The 17,439-nt window shown below is 40.0% G+C and overlaps 3 protein-coding genes across 5 annotated transcripts; 1 reads left to right on the top strand and 2 right to left on the bottom strand.

Moving 5' to 3' along the window:
* Positions 1-4,944: 4,944 nt before the first annotated feature.
* LOC133736354 (protein JINGUBANG) lies at positions 4,945-7,130 on the top strand. The gene has a single exon (XM_062163812.1). The coding sequence runs from the start codon at positions 5,406-5,408 to the stop codon at positions 6,795-6,797; it is 1,392 nt and encodes a 463-aa protein (XP_062019796.1). The 5' UTR covers positions 4,945-5,405; the 3' UTR covers positions 6,798-7,130.
* A 314-nt stretch (positions 7,131-7,444) lies between these two features.
* Positions 7,445-11,825, bottom strand: LOC133736352 (inactive protein kinase SELMODRAFT_444075-like). 3 transcript variants are annotated; one of them, XM_062163810.1, is made up of 8 exons: positions 11,503-11,825; positions 11,282-11,415; positions 10,298-10,392; positions 9,010-10,046; positions 8,674-8,831; positions 8,374-8,450; positions 7,899-8,220; positions 7,445-7,766 (listed from the first exon to the last, which is right to left on the bottom strand). In XM_062163810.1, exons 1-8 carry the CDS (start codon positions 11,648-11,650, stop codon positions 7,617-7,619), a joined length of 2,121 nt encoding a protein of 706 aa, XP_062019794.1. In that variant the 5' UTR covers positions 11,651-11,825; the 3' UTR covers positions 7,445-7,616. The 3 variants fall into 3 exon arrangements, with proteins under 3 accessions (XP_062019794.1, XP_062019793.1, XP_062019795.1); XM_062163809.1 differs by having other exon boundaries at positions 8,674-8,840; positions 11,503-11,824; XM_062163811.1 differs by lacking the exons at positions 11,282-11,415; positions 11,503-11,825 and having other exon boundaries at positions 8,674-8,840; positions 10,280-10,392.
* Positions 11,826-13,113: 1,288 nt separating this feature from the next.
* On the bottom strand, positions 13,114-15,554 carry LOC133739204 (cytochrome P450 CYP82D47-like). The gene is made up of 2 exons (XM_062166941.1): positions 14,529-15,554; positions 13,114-13,890 (listed from the first exon to the last, which is right to left on the bottom strand). The coding sequence occupies exons 1-2, from the start codon at positions 15,507-15,509 to the stop codon at positions 13,255-13,257; spliced, it is 1,617 nt and encodes a 538-aa protein (XP_062022925.1). The 5' UTR covers positions 15,510-15,554; the 3' UTR covers positions 13,114-13,254.
* Positions 15,555-17,439: the final 1,885 nt, after the last annotated feature.

Raw genomic sequence — 17,439 nt, 5'->3', positions numbered from 1 at the left:
AGCCTAACACAACCTATGAACTGGAAGGATTGAATATGGTTAGCTAGTGGTCTAAATAGTAGGTGGAATCCATTGACTTTACCAACAACAAAATTTTGCTAAATTTCAACAGAATCACGCTTTTTGTGAAGCACGGACTGCACTTCCACTTACTGACTTTACCCTAATATTAGCTTAATTTGTTTTACTCACAAGTGACCAGTCAATCCCATTCACAAGTCTCTCCCACTTACTGTCTTAATTTGACTAAAGTGGTTCAGTAAAGCCCAAGCAAAGCATAATGATTTAGGGTTTGAAGCGGAAGCTTATTGGAAATTTCTTTTCTAATATAATTGAACTCTCTCTCATTCACTAACCAAGCAAATGAGAAGGTTCAGATCACTAAAACAGAATTTATGTTGGTAAAAGAAAATTACAGAAGTTAATATAACCAGATGGGTCATAATCACAAACATGACAGTACGTAGTGTTATTTGAAACTCACAACTTACCACATAATGTTACAAATATACTAGATAATCAAGTTTTATAAAATATATGTTACAGTTGAGAAAAGAAACTTTCAAAGGCTACTACACACCATTAACGTAGCTAGATCTGAGGAGAAGCTAAATAAGGCCCTAGCTATAGCTAGGGGGCTGAAAAGGCATCATCGGCCCACTTCTTCTTTTCGTGGGCTGACGGCAAGACCGGAGAGGTGAGAAGGGATTGAAGAGCAGCACGCAGTTTGTCGACTCGCTTGCGTTGTTGGATCCGCCGCAGAACCACCTCTTTGTCTAGGGTTTCTGAGGTGTGGGAGGGTTTCAGATGCAGCAGGGTGCTCACGTTGTTGCTGTCATAAGTTTCTTCATCATGCTTTTCACTCAGATCGATCCTGCTGATGCTCACTACTCCATTTTGCACGGAGGATTTGGTCTTTGACAACTTGTGGGAGGAGGACGACATTATGGAAATGTGGAGTACGAGCGGAGTGTGATAAGAGCTTAGCTAAGTGAGAAACCCACTGGGTAGGAAAGCAAAGAAAGAAAGAGCTGATGGTAAATTTATAATTGGTCGAGTGTGAGGTATAAGATATCGGGGATAGAACACAGCGTGGGTTTGAGAGACACAGCACGTACGTGTAAAGTTTGGGCGGTGATATGGTGTGAGTTTCAATGTGATTACTGGCAACAGTGGCATCAGATCAGACCAGGCACTGTAAAATCCCATTACTTTCTGACAAGGTCGGTTCTAGCCTTTTTTCTCCAACCTAGTTTCTGTACTTGAAGAACCCAGCTGATGATGTGGTAAAACACATGAACGATACGGGCATATAATATTTTGGAATAATTAAAGTTTAGAGCTTTAATCGATCAAATAGCAATAAAAAGCTGAAAATGCGACATGGTTAATGGGTTCTGTCAATGCCGTATCACTTTTGTAGGTTTAGATTCCGGATGCCTTTGCTTTGGAATTATTTAACTATATCTGCTTGATTGGATTGTTTATTCAAAGCTAGCTAGCTAGTCTGTATGAGGTTTTTTCATATGTAGATTCCTTTTCTTGGGGCCTGGATGTAAATGTAGTGGGTTGAGTAGGTTTGGGCTCTAAAAACAGGAGGGTGAGGGTGAGGACTTAAACCAGCCTAACCCATTTGCCGAGAGCATTATTAGATTCCTCTAGCCCATTTAACTAGTCTACTTTTGAAACCATCTGCACACAACTCGATTTTAATTTGACGTTCTAGCTATCCTTTGCTATGAGATCACGCATGATGCATGTAACCAAAAACGTGTTAGTGCACATAGATTTCTATTAAAAGGAGATTAGATAAAAAAATATTGGTTTCATTACTGTCTCACCAATACTAGTGGTAAAGTTTTGCCAACATCTTCGTTTCAGGTTTACACGCACGAAAAATTACATACTATATAAGTGTGCGAAAAAATAATAATAGTATTTTTGATTATAGTAAAGTTCTTCTACGTATGCCTTGCCTACATCCTGCATGCGATGCTTATATCCAGTGGAACAATTCTCAGGTTCACCCATTGGGGTGAAGCAGCATATTCACCCTCTCTTATGATTAACGCATAATAACTTTTTAATTTTCTAATCCAACCATTCAAGTTGTATAATGTAATACAAAGATTAGTTCTGTAAAAAATCAATCAAATTGAAGACTTTTTAATTATTCATTTATATAAAATACATGGACGGTTCATCATAATAGCAGTAAGTGTTGTTAGAACCGTTCATTTATTTCATTCAATTAGATAATTAAACGATTTTCGATTCGATTGATTTTTTACAGAGATGATATTTAAATGCTAATTTAAGATATGGACCGTTGGATTATAAATTTATTAAGTAAAAGTGAGTTAATCGATAATAGGGGTGAATATGCTTGTTCACCCAAGGGTGAATATGCTTGTTCACCCAGGGGTGAACCTAAGAATTGTTCTATCCGATGACGGTGATGAGCTTCATTTGAGTATGAAAACAAAACTTGATTGCTATGTTAGAGCTTACGAGTTTCCATTAAAACATAATCATCAACACTTGATAACTGATTTCTTGTCTTTAGTTATAGGTGTTAAAAGAACTGCTTGCCGTACCGTATAAGATGAGAACGAGAAAAGCAAAACCCTAGGTTTCTTATTCTGTACTCAAATTCAGTAGTCTGATCCATAAGTTTCATCCTCACTTTTGAGAAAGGTTCTTTGGTATTAATTCTCAAATGTAGTTTGGGTTAACTGAGACTTGAGAATTAGTCTGAAAATTCAGGATTAGAATACTTTCGGTGAGAGATCTCATGCATGCATTAGAAGCAAATCAATAGGACGCTGGACTGCTATGCCAAGTGTCGCGAGCTGATCAAATGTAAAGATAATGGGTATATGTAGAACGTACCCTATCTTAGTTAGGAATACTCCAACCCCCTCACGCTTCGTTGTGTCATGCTTTGAAAGGGGTGGACACGCGTTCTACAAACATTAGCCACCTAAAAGGTCCATACCCCCGACTTTGCATGATTAAATTCTAACCATCGAAAGTGACCGGAAAACTGCAGAAGCGTACGTGGCGGCACAAAAGGCGACCTTGGAGTGGGACTGACACCTGTCACAGCGTCAGTGGTGGTTGCATTGCCCGCCGTTACATTTAGGTAACCAGATTTGTCATATATTTCCGCGTCGGGTCATATCACTTTTCCTGTACGGGGAAAACCGGTTCATTTAACTTTATCACCGAGTTGACGACCTCTATCGGAAAAAGGAGCAACGGTCATTGCCAAATTGCCATCATTGTTTAGGAAAAATTCTTGCGTACGGCAGCCGCACCACGTGGCCGTGCGGCTGCCCAATCAGAACTCACAAAAATTTTACTTCATTCCGAAAATGCTCCTGATTTTTAAAGGTGAAATACCCAAAATTCCCCATGCTAAGGATCTGATTGGTCAGCCTGTACCACGTGTACTTTACGTCTGCCGTACGCAAGACCTTCTCCATTGTTTAGTTACCACCTTCATCAAAAATTTCTTCTCAGAATCTTATAGGGGCATTTCCCACCATTGATCAGATATTTAATACACCCACGATCAACACATGCAGACATTGGATATTTTGTCTGTAATTTGATTTTTACTTCTCAATATTTATTTTGACTGTGACCGATCATCTTGTCGTCATCTTCCATTTGTTTTCTCTTAGTAAAACAATATTCGCTTTACCCTACCATTTCCTGTATTGCCCGAAACATTACAATCATCGAGCTCCAATGTTTCGTACTTGAAGCATATAGAGGGAAAGCTAGCAATGTCCTCTTGTTAATTTTTCACCCTTTTCTTTTCGGTGATCAGCAACTTTTTATTTTTTTATATATATTTTTTTATCACATATTAATTTCATTTATCATTTAGATTTTACAAGGTGAGTGCTGGCCCCCTAAGAATTAGGGCAAAGTGGCTGTGACGTTATAGGTTCCTAGCTAATGAGATGTCGTACGACCCGATTCAGCAAAGCTAGGAAATTGCATGGATATGATTTAGAAGCGATGTATACACTGTCTAATTGTTCTTTAGATTCTGTGGTACCATAAGAGACCAGGGAAGTCAGAGAGTTGAATTTCATGGTTGATAACTTGATATGCACCTTTATTAACTGATCTGAAATGGCAATGCCTTCACGCTAGGGAAATCGATCACTATCGGACTTTCACAAACACTCACATATACATAATTCATAATATTTTTTGTTCATGTAATATAGGTTGTGCCAACAATTATGATACTCGCCTCCTCCTCTCTTGTTTTTGGTAATCAATCATGTCCTTTTTGTTAACACGACTAAAAGGCATTGCTTTTGGTATACTTCATCATCCATGTTCAGCCATAATAGAGTAAAAGGACCAGTATCACTGCTCCTTCCAAAGTGAGTGCATGTCCTTAACCTATAATTAAAGGAACTCCACTCAGCTATTCTGACATTATATACCGTTACAAACCACTGCAAAATCTTGCACCATTCGTAGTGGCGTAGTTAAAGTAGATTAGCAAAATGTAATTTTAATTTATTGGCACTTTCTTGGTTAAACTAACAATAAAATGCTTAAACGTCAGAGATTGCATGTGGAAGTTGCCATAACTTGAGTGTCCTTCTAATTTTTTAAAAAGGACTCGAATCAAGCACCAAAATGTCAGTTTGTTGATTCTCATATCATCGAGAGATCTAATAGGTTAATGATTTTAATAGTTGACCATGCCAAGCCAATTCTGTATGTTCTTTTTTTGTTTTTTCCTTTGAATAATTAAAGAGAAGCCGCTTACACATCATTAGGTTTTTCAGTATTGGCCTACACATGCTTAAGTAAAGGTTAATCAACTTTCAAAGACAAAAGGATTAGGAATAATTGTAGTTAATTCGAGTTCCCTCATACGTCATAGAACATTAAACCTCCCAAATGACACACCAAAAATAGAAAGATACATGCTGTAGGGCCACTAACCCCAACCGTAGAATCATGACAGCCACCCCCTATTCCCAAACCTCCAAAACCAGCATCCACGCTATTCTGAGTATCCGACCCAGATTTTCCGGACCCCATAATCCCTAATCACTCAGCCCTTACGAATCTGCCTAACACGTGTACACATCGTACCGGCCTACGATTCCCATCCCCGTTCTATATATACACATTTTATATATAGCACCCCGTCTCTCAACTCCCGCCCTTCTATTGTTCATTTCTTAATATCACACCAATCGGCTACCTCTTTGTCACCCCCTTCATTTCCTCATCACCACCATTGCAAACTTCTAATAAAAACTCCCATATCTTCAAATCGGGCCATTTCTTAATTCTGTTTGGATCAGTACGTAAATGAAGTAATTGTACACAAATTGGTTTAGTTAAGATATCCAATAACCATGAGAGACAAGATGTTTGCCGATGACAGCAGCTTACCTAGGGCCAGTACTTTCGGCAATGCCGTCCATTCCGATCCCAATATTTCGGCCTCCGCCATGTCCCCCGACGTCATTCACGACTACCAAATGCGAAACAGTAGCGCCGCGGCCTTCGACCCCACCCGGCTCAGCGGCGAGGGCTCTCCCATGACTATGTCACCATGGAACCAGAACTCTGCCTCTCCGTTCACCAAGTCGCCATGGACGCCGTTCGAAGACAAGGTCCCCAAGAACGGCCTCCTCGGCTCTCTCATTCGCGAGGAAGGCCACATCTACTCTCTGGCCGCCACCGGAGACCTTCTGTACACCGGTTCCGACAGCAAGAATATCAGAGTATGGAAGAATCTCAAGGAGTACAGCGGCTTCAAGTCTAACAGCGGCTTGGTGAAAGCAATTGTTATCTCCGGAGAGAAGCTCTTCACAGGTCACCAGGACGGCAAGATTAGGGTTTGGAGAGTCTCTTCCAAAGACCCGAAAGTTCACAAACGAGCCGGGACGATGCCGACTCTGATGGACATTTTCAAGTACTCCGTCAAACCCAGCAACTACGTTCAAGTTAGGAAAACGAAAACGCTTTGGATCAGGCACTCCGACGCCGTTTCGTGTCTGAGCTTGAGCGAAGACAAGAGGCTTTTGTATTCAGCCTCCTGGGACCGCACGCTAAAAGTCTGGCGTATCGACACCTCCAAATGCATCGAGTCCATCCACGCGCACGACGACGCCGTTAACTCCGTCGTGGCCAGCGTGGAAGGGCTGTTGTACACCGGCGCGGCGGACGGGACGGTGAAGGTTTGGAAGAAGGAGCAGAGTGGGAAGATGATCAAACACTCTTTGGTGCAGACGCTGCTGAAGCAAGAGAGTGCGGTGACCGCACTCGCGGTGAGCGCGTCTGGGTCTCTCGTCTACTGTGGGTCGTCGGATGGGTTGGTTAATTTCTGGGAGCGCGAGAAGCAGTTATCGCATGGTGGGGTCCTCAAGGGGCACAGGCTGGCTGTGCTGTGCTTGGCGGCGGCTGGGAGCTTGGTGTTCAGCGGCTCGGCTGATAAGACCATATGCGTGTGGAGGAGGGACGGCGTGATCCACACGTGCCTGTCGGTTTTGGCGGGCCACACTGGGCCGGTGAAGTGCTTGGCCGTTGAGGAGGATCGTGAACGTTCGACCAACGGCGATCACCGGTGGATCGTGTACAGTGGGAGCCTGGATAAGTCTGTGAAGGTGTGGGGGGTGTCGGAGCAAGCTCCGGAGCTCACTCCCATGTCCATGCAGACCCGGTTGATTACCGACGCCGACTCGCTACCGTCCGAGGGAAGCTACTCTTCTTCGAGCCGGTCCGGCCAGGAGACAAGGCACTGATCCAGTGGTTCGTCCCCTATGACTTCCCTAATCTCAATGACCGTTTGTGTAACGACACGTGTCTGATCAAAAAGATACTTTTAGTTTAGCTACCTATGCAGAGATGGGATGACCAGTTGTGTAATGCCACGTGTCTGCTCGCAAGATTCTCTTGGGTTATGAATGTATGGAGAGAAGGGAGGTAGATGCATGGAATGAGATTGGAGGAAATGATTGGTTATGCGATTAGTGAAATAAACTTTTCTCGTTTCTCCTAGAAAGCTAGTAACTAGTGGTGGAATGTTTGCTCATAGCTGGGTTCATAGCAATTCAAATAACCTATGTGCTTGTTTTTTTTTTTTTTTGACAAACCCCTTATTCAACAAATATAAGTAAATACCTCTTCAAAAAAAAAAAATATATAAGTAATAACAACATCTAAAGAATGCGGAATTTGAAAAGATTCAAGTAATCTCTACAGAAATCAAAAATAAAAGATGATGTTAAGTCTCACTAAACTATAGCAAGAGCATCTGCAAATTACTTACATTGCTTGAAAATATGTGCTTGATTTACTCCATATTACTACATAATTTAACAATCTTTGGCATCAACAAAAAGTGGTTCCCTTGAGTGTGTTTGATGGGAAGTAAAAATGCAATCCAATCGGCTAGCAAAAAATAGGTATACTTCTTATTGCTCAATGATGGTAAAAATTGATCGAAAGATAGGTATTCAAGCTAATCTGAACTACACAGACAGAAGAAAAAATTGGGGGGAAAAAGCTCTGTCATAATGCCAGATGTAATGCAAGCTGTTTCTACTAAAAAGGATGGGTATTCAATGTGATAGTTTACGAGAGTGGTTTCCTCTGGGTTTAGGCTGCCTTTGTGAGCTTAGTCCAGGCAAATGGCCACTTCTACTACCAACTGTGTTCAAGTCCAGGCCAATAGGAACAACTGGATCACCTCCTTCTAGTACTCTGATTAACTGTACACAAAAGGAGACAATTTGATCTCATACAACTTTCACAGAAAATTTGAAGGGATATAGTTTAAAAGATACATTCAGGTACCAATGTCAAGGAAACTAATTTGGAACAGAGAGAATCAAGCTTCAAACCTTTGACATTGAGGGTCTGAATTCAGGATCTCGACGAAGACACAAGGAAGCAGCACGAGCCATTGCCTGTAGTTGATAGGGAAAGTCGGGGGATTCGGAGGCCATGTTTGGATCCAGCAAGTGATAGGAAATTGGTGAGATATGGTTTGGCTCTAATGTAGCTAACCGGTGCAACCATTCTTCCAAAAAATGATGTCCCCTGACATAATGCAATTCACCGATTCTCCGACCTGTCATAAGCTCCAACAAAACAACTCCAAATGCGTACACATCTACCTTATGTGTAATTTGACCACTGTCTATATATTCTGGTGCAAGATACCTGCACAGTTACATGACTACATCAGCTTCATAAGCTACATATAGAATTACATTTTTATTTTTTCCTACAACACAGATTGTAACGTGAATATAACAGGATTAATTTTTTTACAAGAATTGTTGATCCATAGCTAGCAGGATTTGAAGAATGTACCCTGAAGTTCCAATACACCGGTCCTCAGTGCTGGTCTCCCATTCAGAGTGCCATCTAGCAAGCCCAAAGTCCGCAACCTAATAAGAAAGCAAATGAGTAAAGCATACTAGTATAACAGACATGAGCATACCAGAAAGAAAATAATGTGCCTTACAGGTGGCAACAGGACCAAATTTTTTGTACAATTTTCGTATGGATGCAATATCAACAAATTAAGAAATGGGACCTTAACTTCAAACAAAATGCACATTTTTTTTTTTAAGTAAATGACATAAAAAACCATGGATCCATTTCAAGTACCAGAGGTTCAAAATCGTGGGTCAGAAGGATATTGTTCGGTCTGAGGTCTCTGTGCACTATACAACCCACTCTGCAATCTTCATGAAGATATCTTAATCCACGAGCAGTTCCAGTAGCTATCTTTAGCCTTGATTCGTAATCCAGGGGAGTTCTGTTTCCTGCCACACCTTCAAACAGATTTAATATAAGACTGTAAGCTGAACATAAGTTAATATGCAGACAGTTTATAGGCAGGGAGAATGTCAATTTCTTAAACTGAAAGGAGCAAACGTATTGTGCAACATGCTTTCATAAGCCAATCCCAATAAATCATAAACTTGAAAAGAACGAACATACCATGTAAATGGAAATCCAAGGAGCTGTTGCAGATGTACTCATAAACCAGTAACCTTGACTTGCCTTCAATACAATACCCAATGAGCAACACAACATTCCTGTGTTGTGCACAGCTCAATACACGCACTTCCCTACAGAAATCAGCATCTGCTTGAGAACCACCGAACTTCAACTGCTTCACGGCAATAATTTGGCCGTCTCTCAACACCCCTCTATGAACCACACCGAAGCCACCTTCTGCCAAGAAGTTAACATCTGAGAACGCGTCCGTAGCTTCCTCTAATTCTTGGTAAGAGAACTGTTTTGGAGGTTTTCCAAAAACTGGTGTTTTATGTTGGCATAGAGAGCATAAAGGAGGAGGTATTGAGGAAGATGTACCCAAGGAAACAGCATCCCTAATGTTTGAATTAGTAATGTAGCCTTTGTTATGGTTTTCCCTGGGTTCAGCTCTGTCAATGCTTGTATCTTGATCAAACTGTGCATACTCGTCAAATAGAGTTTGGAAAGTGGGAGATCTTACTTTGTGTGATTTTTTATAAGCTTGGGGTTTGGAGTGCTTTCTATCACCACTGTGGTTTTGAGGGATCCATAAGACACTCTGCGTAGAAGCTAGAGTTGATGTTTGGGGCTTACACAGAGTTATAAGCCTTTCTCCAATTGAGTCAAGTTCTTCATATGGATCTTCCAAATCATGTGGTCTGTGATTTCTCACTTGTTGTCCTTCAAATAAAGGATTCTGCTCATAGACAAGGAAAAGAGAAGTCACAGTGTCGTAACTTGATGATGAACCTTCCCCTGTCGTTCTTGTGCAGGAGCTACTTGGTTCTTCAGGACTACTCACTGGAGTGGTATTCATCCTATGCTCTTCCAATCTTCGAAGGCGAGTTCCTGGTGAGGAAGCAGCAGAAAAGAATTGGGTTTGGAGTTCATCTGAGCACCCCAGATTCAGCTTTAGGACTTTAGGCTGAGACCCGTTCATTACAACAATGTTGCATCCAAGTTCCTCCATGCAATGCTTCCTCTCTTGTTTCAGTTTTCTGTTATACAAGGACAATGGGGGTTCTCAGCCACCTAGTCAATGCTGATTATAATGAAGAAAGATATGTAGCTTACTTCAATATACAGGTTAAGTGAAATGCAAGGAACTACTACAAAAGTATAGCTGTATAAGGACACAGAAGTTTATAACACACTACAATTTAGGACAAGGACATCATTCGATGTGTGAATTTGGGAAGGATGACCTGAACTAATAGCTTAGAAATAATACATTTTTATGTTTAATTACTTGTCCAGTACGACCCAGTTGGCTCCATTGTATGTTGCTTCGGCTGCCACAGTACCACCGGGAGTACTTAAAACTACCTTAATCCTCACTGTTACCTGCAATCATGATCAACTCTAGTTATTCACATAGTACGTTAAACTGATAAACTGAATATGAAGCGTGATTAATCACTACTCTATCAATTATTTCATTATTCAAGCTTTTATTTTGTCAGATCTTTACTTAAGGTTAATGCATTTAGTGATTTACACTAGTATGGAGAATAATAGATCTTCTATTTATAACTAAACCAGCCAGCTTTCTCAGGAAAACATGCATCTTGTTTCACCAAAATAAAATTATTGGCCGAAATAATGCATATTTTTCACATTGGCTGCCAATATGTAAGATGCAAATTCTTATTAGTTTTTTTTCTTTCCCATATTTCATTGAGAATATCCGATTCTGGGCATCCACAATTGATTTTTTCAACCGACCAAAAAACATAATTGATCTTTCAACACATGGCATGTGCTCCTCAATGATCAACTTAACTTATCGTGCATAAAAACAAAACAAATCCAGAATCTACAAATTTCTGACAGCCAATGATCAATTGCGAGAGACGACCTAGCTAGGGGCCATATGATTTTTTTAAAATTTTTAAATCTATTGTTATATACAAACTAAATTTCAACGCAAACTGTAGGAATAGGTTGTATCCCGCTGGAAATATATTGAAAAAGTGCATCAACATTATCACTGGTACTGGTAGCTAGGCAACTGTAGTGTACTTTTGAATTTTGTGCACTAACCAAATTCAAACAAAATGTTATACAAGCTGTTTCTACGTCCACGTGGTCTTATCCTAAGAAGTAAGAAAGCAACCAAGCTGCGTGGTGTTGTCGCTTAAGGTCCAAAAGAAAACAGAGAAATTTGACCAAGTAGTGAAGAAAGGCGGTAAGTGGCACTACAGTAAATAAAAGATCCATGACTACTATTCACCTGGATTTGATTATGAAACTGAAGCACCATCTGAGAACAAGACTCGGAGATCTGACAAATCCGATCCGGCAAATCCTCCCTGCGCCGACTCCCGCAGTCTCCGCTGAATCTCGGAAATCTCCAGAACCTGTTACCTGCAAGCCTCACACATCCCACGATTAACCGAGGGCCAAAATTCAACCAATAGAAGAAAGTAAGTTGACTTGGAAATGAAAATTTACCAGTTTTAAGGGGAGAGATGATGGCGAGCAAGGTGACGCAGTCGCCGGGTTGAACTACGTGAGTGAGCGCCCATGCCAACGCGGTGTTGGAAATCACCTTCTCCGCCTTCACCGCCACTATTACTTTATCGGAGCGCTCCCCAACCATTGCGCTCCGCCGCTCGCTCGCAAAACCGATCAATCAAATGAGCGAGCCCTTGACTGAATCTGAATTTGGAGTCGCAAATTCTGGAAGCGGTGGAGTTGGAATTTTTTTTTGGCGGAAGGTGGAGTTGGAATTTGGAGAGCGACGTGAAGTAGTGACAGTACGAGTGCGTTACAAATTAATTTATGACAAGGATTGGTATAAACGAAGAGGTGCCAACCCTGGTTAACTGACCCCGGTTAAGCAACCACCATTAAAATAATACAATTCGTGTAACTTACTTCACTTTGAATGTGGATTTATGGTAAACCTTTAAATTTGTGTCGTTTGTCTCCTTCTAGGCTTCTATTATTATTTTTTGTTTCAATTATCGACTTCTGTATCTTCTTCTTCTTCTTTTTTCTCTAAATTTTCTGTATTATTAAAGTAACTTTGCAATTAAATAACTCTTTTATTTTTGTCCTGCATTATAATTAATATATTCTTTTCCCTATTTTTATCTCTTGCTAGTGAGGAGGAGTTCTTCAGTACGCCTGCAGTGTGTCACGTGTGTAGAGCGGCAGGCCAATAACAAAAATACAAAATACAGTAGGGATAATTTCAGAATTTTAATGGATACTTACAGGGATATTATGGATATAAAAATTTAAATAAAAAATTATGATTAGTAGGCTGTAGGCGTATCGTATCACATGACACGATAAACGCACTTGAAGAATTTCTCACTAACTAATATGATGAATTCATATACAGCTCCTACTCGATCTCGTTAATCCGTGTTTTATAATCTAATTTAGCAGCCACCCATGGCCCCAAGAGTGGCCCAAGACAACTTATATCTTGTCTTTCTCCCTTCCTAATTTTGTGCCAACTATTGTAATTTGATTATTGAGTCCCCTAGTCGAATTCCTTCCCTTATAGTGTGTTTGGACTTTGTAGTTAGCTAACTTATTATATGGTTTTGAGAAGACAGGCAGCATTTTCGAGCAATGATAGGCTGATCGATCCTCCCCACCAGCTTCGTAAATATACTTAATTGGGAAATTATTGATGACATTAAGGGTTGGATGCATGGTTAAGATCTTGTGATATTGAGGACCAGTAGTGAAGATTTGAAGAAACGTCACATAACACAAGCAACCATGTGATTGTAATAATTACGATGTTATGTTATTTTCCAATGGACCACACTTTGATGGAAAAGGTTTTATATGGCATTCCCAAAATAAGTAGGAATGAGTTATATCAACTTCAAACCTCTGAATGTGGTAGCTGCAATGAGTGCTTCAAGTCGTGTTGGCTATGGTTGTGTATCGGTGATCATAAATGCATATCGAAATTGGATATCTTAAGTTCCATAGTAGCTTGAACTTGCTTGATTTTGGGAGTGAAAAAGTGTATTTAGTTGGAAGTACGTGAATTTTAAGGTGATGCATACACAATCATATTTGTACTTGAAAAGCGCCTTATTGAACTACAAGTACTAATGAATTAAACTCAAAACCTCAACAATAATGTACAGTAAAATTTCACATTTATTCGAGACCAAGGTTCTTACTCTGTTGTCAATAAAAAAAAAAGTAAAAAAATAAGGTTAGTTCTTTAATTTATAATGAGACGTATTCATAGATGTCAACAGGAAGGCGTGGTATGAGAAGGACCTCTAATGGTGTGGCCTTCATGTTTGTTAACCCAACAGTCTCACTCATATCGACTGGTTCATCTGATGGGGCTGTAATTTCAAACCCATGCAACAGATGAGCTAGAGTGAGTTCTATAACTTGAAGTGCCAAAGAAATTCCTGGACATATTCTTCTACCACTTCCAAACGGTATGAGCTCAAAATTTTGGCCCCTAACATCAAAATCCTCATGGCTTGTAAGGAACCTTTCAGGCTGGAAAATGCAGGGATCTAGCCAGACATTTGGATCCCGGTGAAGCTTCCAAATATTGACGATTAGACGTGTTTTGGCGGGTACATGGTAGTTACCTACGGTGCAGTCTTCTGTGGATTCATGGGGTGCGAGGAGTGGTACAGCAGGGTATAAGCGCAAGGTTTCTTTGATAATGGCTTGGAGATAGACGAGGTTCTTCACGTCCGATTCATTCACTTGTCTATTCCGGCCAACTTTTGTGTCTAATTCATTTTGAGCTTTCTTTAAGATTGAAGGGTTGTTCACTAGTAATGAAAGAGCCCATGTTAATGTTACTGTTGTGGTGTCTGTTCCTCCTAATATAAGAGCCTGCATGTACATTAAAGCCCATACATTACATATTAGACAATAATCAACGCATGTTATCTGTCTTAAATTATAAATTTGAGTGTTAAATTACTTAATTACAAAGAAATGCTCTAGAAAACGCATCTAAACAAAAACATAATGTTTTGTACGTGCATGCATGAATTACATGCAATTATTTTAAAGACTTAGTTATTCGAATGAGAATTCATTTTAATTCGTTGAAGATGTTACATGCATGAATGATGACTTATTTTCACTTAAACAATCTAGCTATGAACTAACATTGAGAAGAAGAAGAAAGAAAAAATAAAAATTTGTATGAGAAAAATGTATGTACATATAATGTCTGGTAACAAGTATTATTTGGCCATATAATGATAAGTCAATTGTGGGTGCTGGCGTGCTGCAGCTTCATCAGCAAGACAAAATTGGTGGGTCATAATTCATCTTCCCCCAATTGAAGTTTTATTAAAAAAACTATCCTATTTTCGACATTGTGCACTTGCACATCAACAAACTACCAGATCTTGTGTCAATGTGATATATGTGTGTAATAAACGCCTCATTTATAGTTCACCCTCCTTTTTCCTAAATTTTTTTTTAACGATGTGGCTCGTAAATTAATTCAGAACACATACCAGGCAAGTAGCTTTGTTGATGGTGTCAGCAGTAGTGTACCCACGAAACTCCAGTATACTATCATCAAGAACAGAAAGCATCATATCCATGAAATCGTCAGGCTCATGCGAAGTAAAAGTAGAATTAGTACTACGTTTTAGCTTATGCTCTTCCAACCATCGTTCCAGAACATGATCTAGTTCCTTTGCCGTCTTCTTCATTGCCTTCTCGTGTCCGCCCAAATCTAACCACCTAAGAAAAGGCACTGCATCCGCCATCACAAACTCACCGGCCAATCTGAAAAACTCCCTCAACGCCTTTCGACACCTTTCGTTCTCCTCCTTCTCACGCTCCGAGCTAGCCTCAAGTAGGAACCGCTTCCCTACAACCATCCTAAACATGGTGTTCATCGTTACGTCTCCGAACCACCTCTTCATGTCCACCAACACATGATCTGAGCTTTTGTTTTGCTTCCACAAATCGTAAATGTTCTTGGTACAAGCCTTCACCTCGGATTCACGAACGTGCCTGAGGTTCTCCAAGCGGTGGTTCGAGAGGAGCTCCAGGGTGGCTACCTTGCGCATCTGGCGCCAGTAAGGACCATAGGTACTGAACCCAAACATGGCATAGTTGTATCCCATAACCTCTGAGACTAATAGCTTCGGGCGATTAGCAAAGACTCTGTCGTTGGTGGTTAGACACTCTTTGGCCATGTCCCAACTGCTCACAATAAGAGATCGGTGCACGCCGAGTTTGATTGTGAAGAGCGGTCCATACTTGTCAGCCATGTTACCCAAGGTTATATGCGGCGGAAGTGAGCCGCCTAAGAGGGGAAGGTGACCAACTAATGGCCATGCACCGGCTGCTTCCGGTGCTCCCCTCTTTCTGGCTGCGTTATTGTTGGAAATTTTTGTTATCCATAGCAATAAAGAGAGAATAAACAATAAAAAGCCAAGTATGGTGGATGGAGAAGAACTGAGATATGGAAGAGGGAACTCCATGAGATAGGTAGGAATTTGGAAAGAAATGAAACTCAACACAGTAGCCGCATGGCTTTTATACATCATTCCCAGGATTGTTAAATCTACATGATGCAACAAACAACACATCAACCACAAGATCATATCATACAACACAAATCAAGAACAATAAACCAGCTGCATAACAATCACATAATCTGCAGAATAGCTTTCCTAGCTGCATTAGGACTCCACCTGGATCAATGACGCTCTGGATCCCTGCAGAAACAACTTGACCAAGGTTAGACATCTTGAGCAACTGGAATAAGGATGAATAGCAGTAGCAGAACTCGAGAAGAAAGTCTTCTGTATGTCAACACCAAAAGCTTCAGAATGGGGCTGAACAATATGCAAAAACTGGTGATGAATACAGGGACTTTGCTCCCTATTTATATTGGCCAAAACCACGAGTTAGACTCATCCCATAAGGAGTCTAAAATCGACTGAATGTCTATTACTTAGAGAGGCTTAATTCTATCACAACACTTAATGCTAATCAGGTTAATTAGCTAATGCGTTCCCTACTTCTACTAGGAGGTACACTACAAAATCACTATCTTCCCCATATACTGGTCTTCTCTCTCTCTGGGATCTCCTAGGCTGAGGTGGAATTTGTTCTTCTGCAGGGTTATTTTCTAAATTGACATCATTCATAGGTTCATCTATATGAGGTTCTAAGCCTACTGGTTCTTCTAAAGCTTGATTTTGGCTTGGAGTTTCTGTATCTGCATTTTCTGCATTGTTTGACTGAATTAAAGGTAAAATATTATGTAAATTTTGATTTTCAGTAATTTCTTCTAACTCTAAGGACAAGTCTTCAAAGTTAGTATTACTAAATCCTTCATCCAGAAATTTTGCTTGATGAGTTTCAAAAGTTCTGGTAAAATTTTGAGCTGCATAGAACCTATAGCCTTTAGATTTCTCACAGTAGCCAATAAAATGGCAACTGACTGTTTTGGATTCAAGCTTCTGTGTCTGTGCATTTGGCAACTTTGCCTCAGCCTTGCATCCCCACACATGGCAGTGATGCAAGCTAGGTTGCCTTCCACACCATAACTCAAAAAGTATTTTGTCTACTGATTTACTAGGTGATCTATTGCAAATATAATTTGCAGTCTTAAGAGCTTCACCCCATAAAAATATAGGTAGACCTGTAGTGCACATCATACTTCTCACCATGTTTAATAATGTCCTATTTTTCCTCTCTGCTACTCCATTTTGTGTAGGATTATAGGGAGTTGTGTACTGAGCCTTAATGCCATTTTCCTGTAAATATAGTGCAAAATGACCCTTTTGCTGGCCTGCTTCAGTGTGTTTCCCATAGAACTCCCCTCCTCTATCAGATCTCACTAGCTTAATTTTCTTCTCTAGTTGCAATTCAACTTCAGTTTTATAAATTTTGAATGCATCTAGAGCTTGTGATTTTTCTGACAGTAAATAGATATAGCAGTACCTGGAAAAATCGTCTGTGAATGTGATGAAGTAAAAATTTCCACAGATAGTTTTATGTTTAAATGGACCACATATGTCTGTATGTATTAGTTCTAATAGGTTTTGACTTCTTAAGGCTTTTTTCTTTCTGTAGTTTGTTAATTTCCCTTTAAAACACTCAATGCAGTCATTTAAATCTGTATAATCCAATGCAGGTAAAATTTTATTTTTCTCGAGTGTTTTCAGTCTTTCTTTGGATATATGGCCTAATCTTCTATGCCATATATTTGCAGACTTATTATTGAACAATGTTCTTTTTGTACCTGTGACAGTGTTATTCTTTATAGTGTTTTGATTATTTTCAATCAACATAATCTCCTGTTGAGCAACAGAACAATCTAATTTCAAATAATCATGCATAAACACACCACAACCAAGATAATTTGAACCCTGAAATAACTTTATTCCACTGAAATCAATA

Source organism: Rosa rugosa, chromosome 3 (assembly GCF_958449725.1).
Source record: "Rosa rugosa chromosome 3, drRosRugo1.1, whole genome shotgun sequence".
NCBI lineage: Eukaryota > Viridiplantae > Streptophyta > Magnoliopsida > Rosales > Rosaceae > Rosa > Rosa rugosa.
The sequence above is the reverse complement of the archived record's forward strand: the minus strand, read 5'-3'. Positions and strand labels throughout refer to the sequence as shown.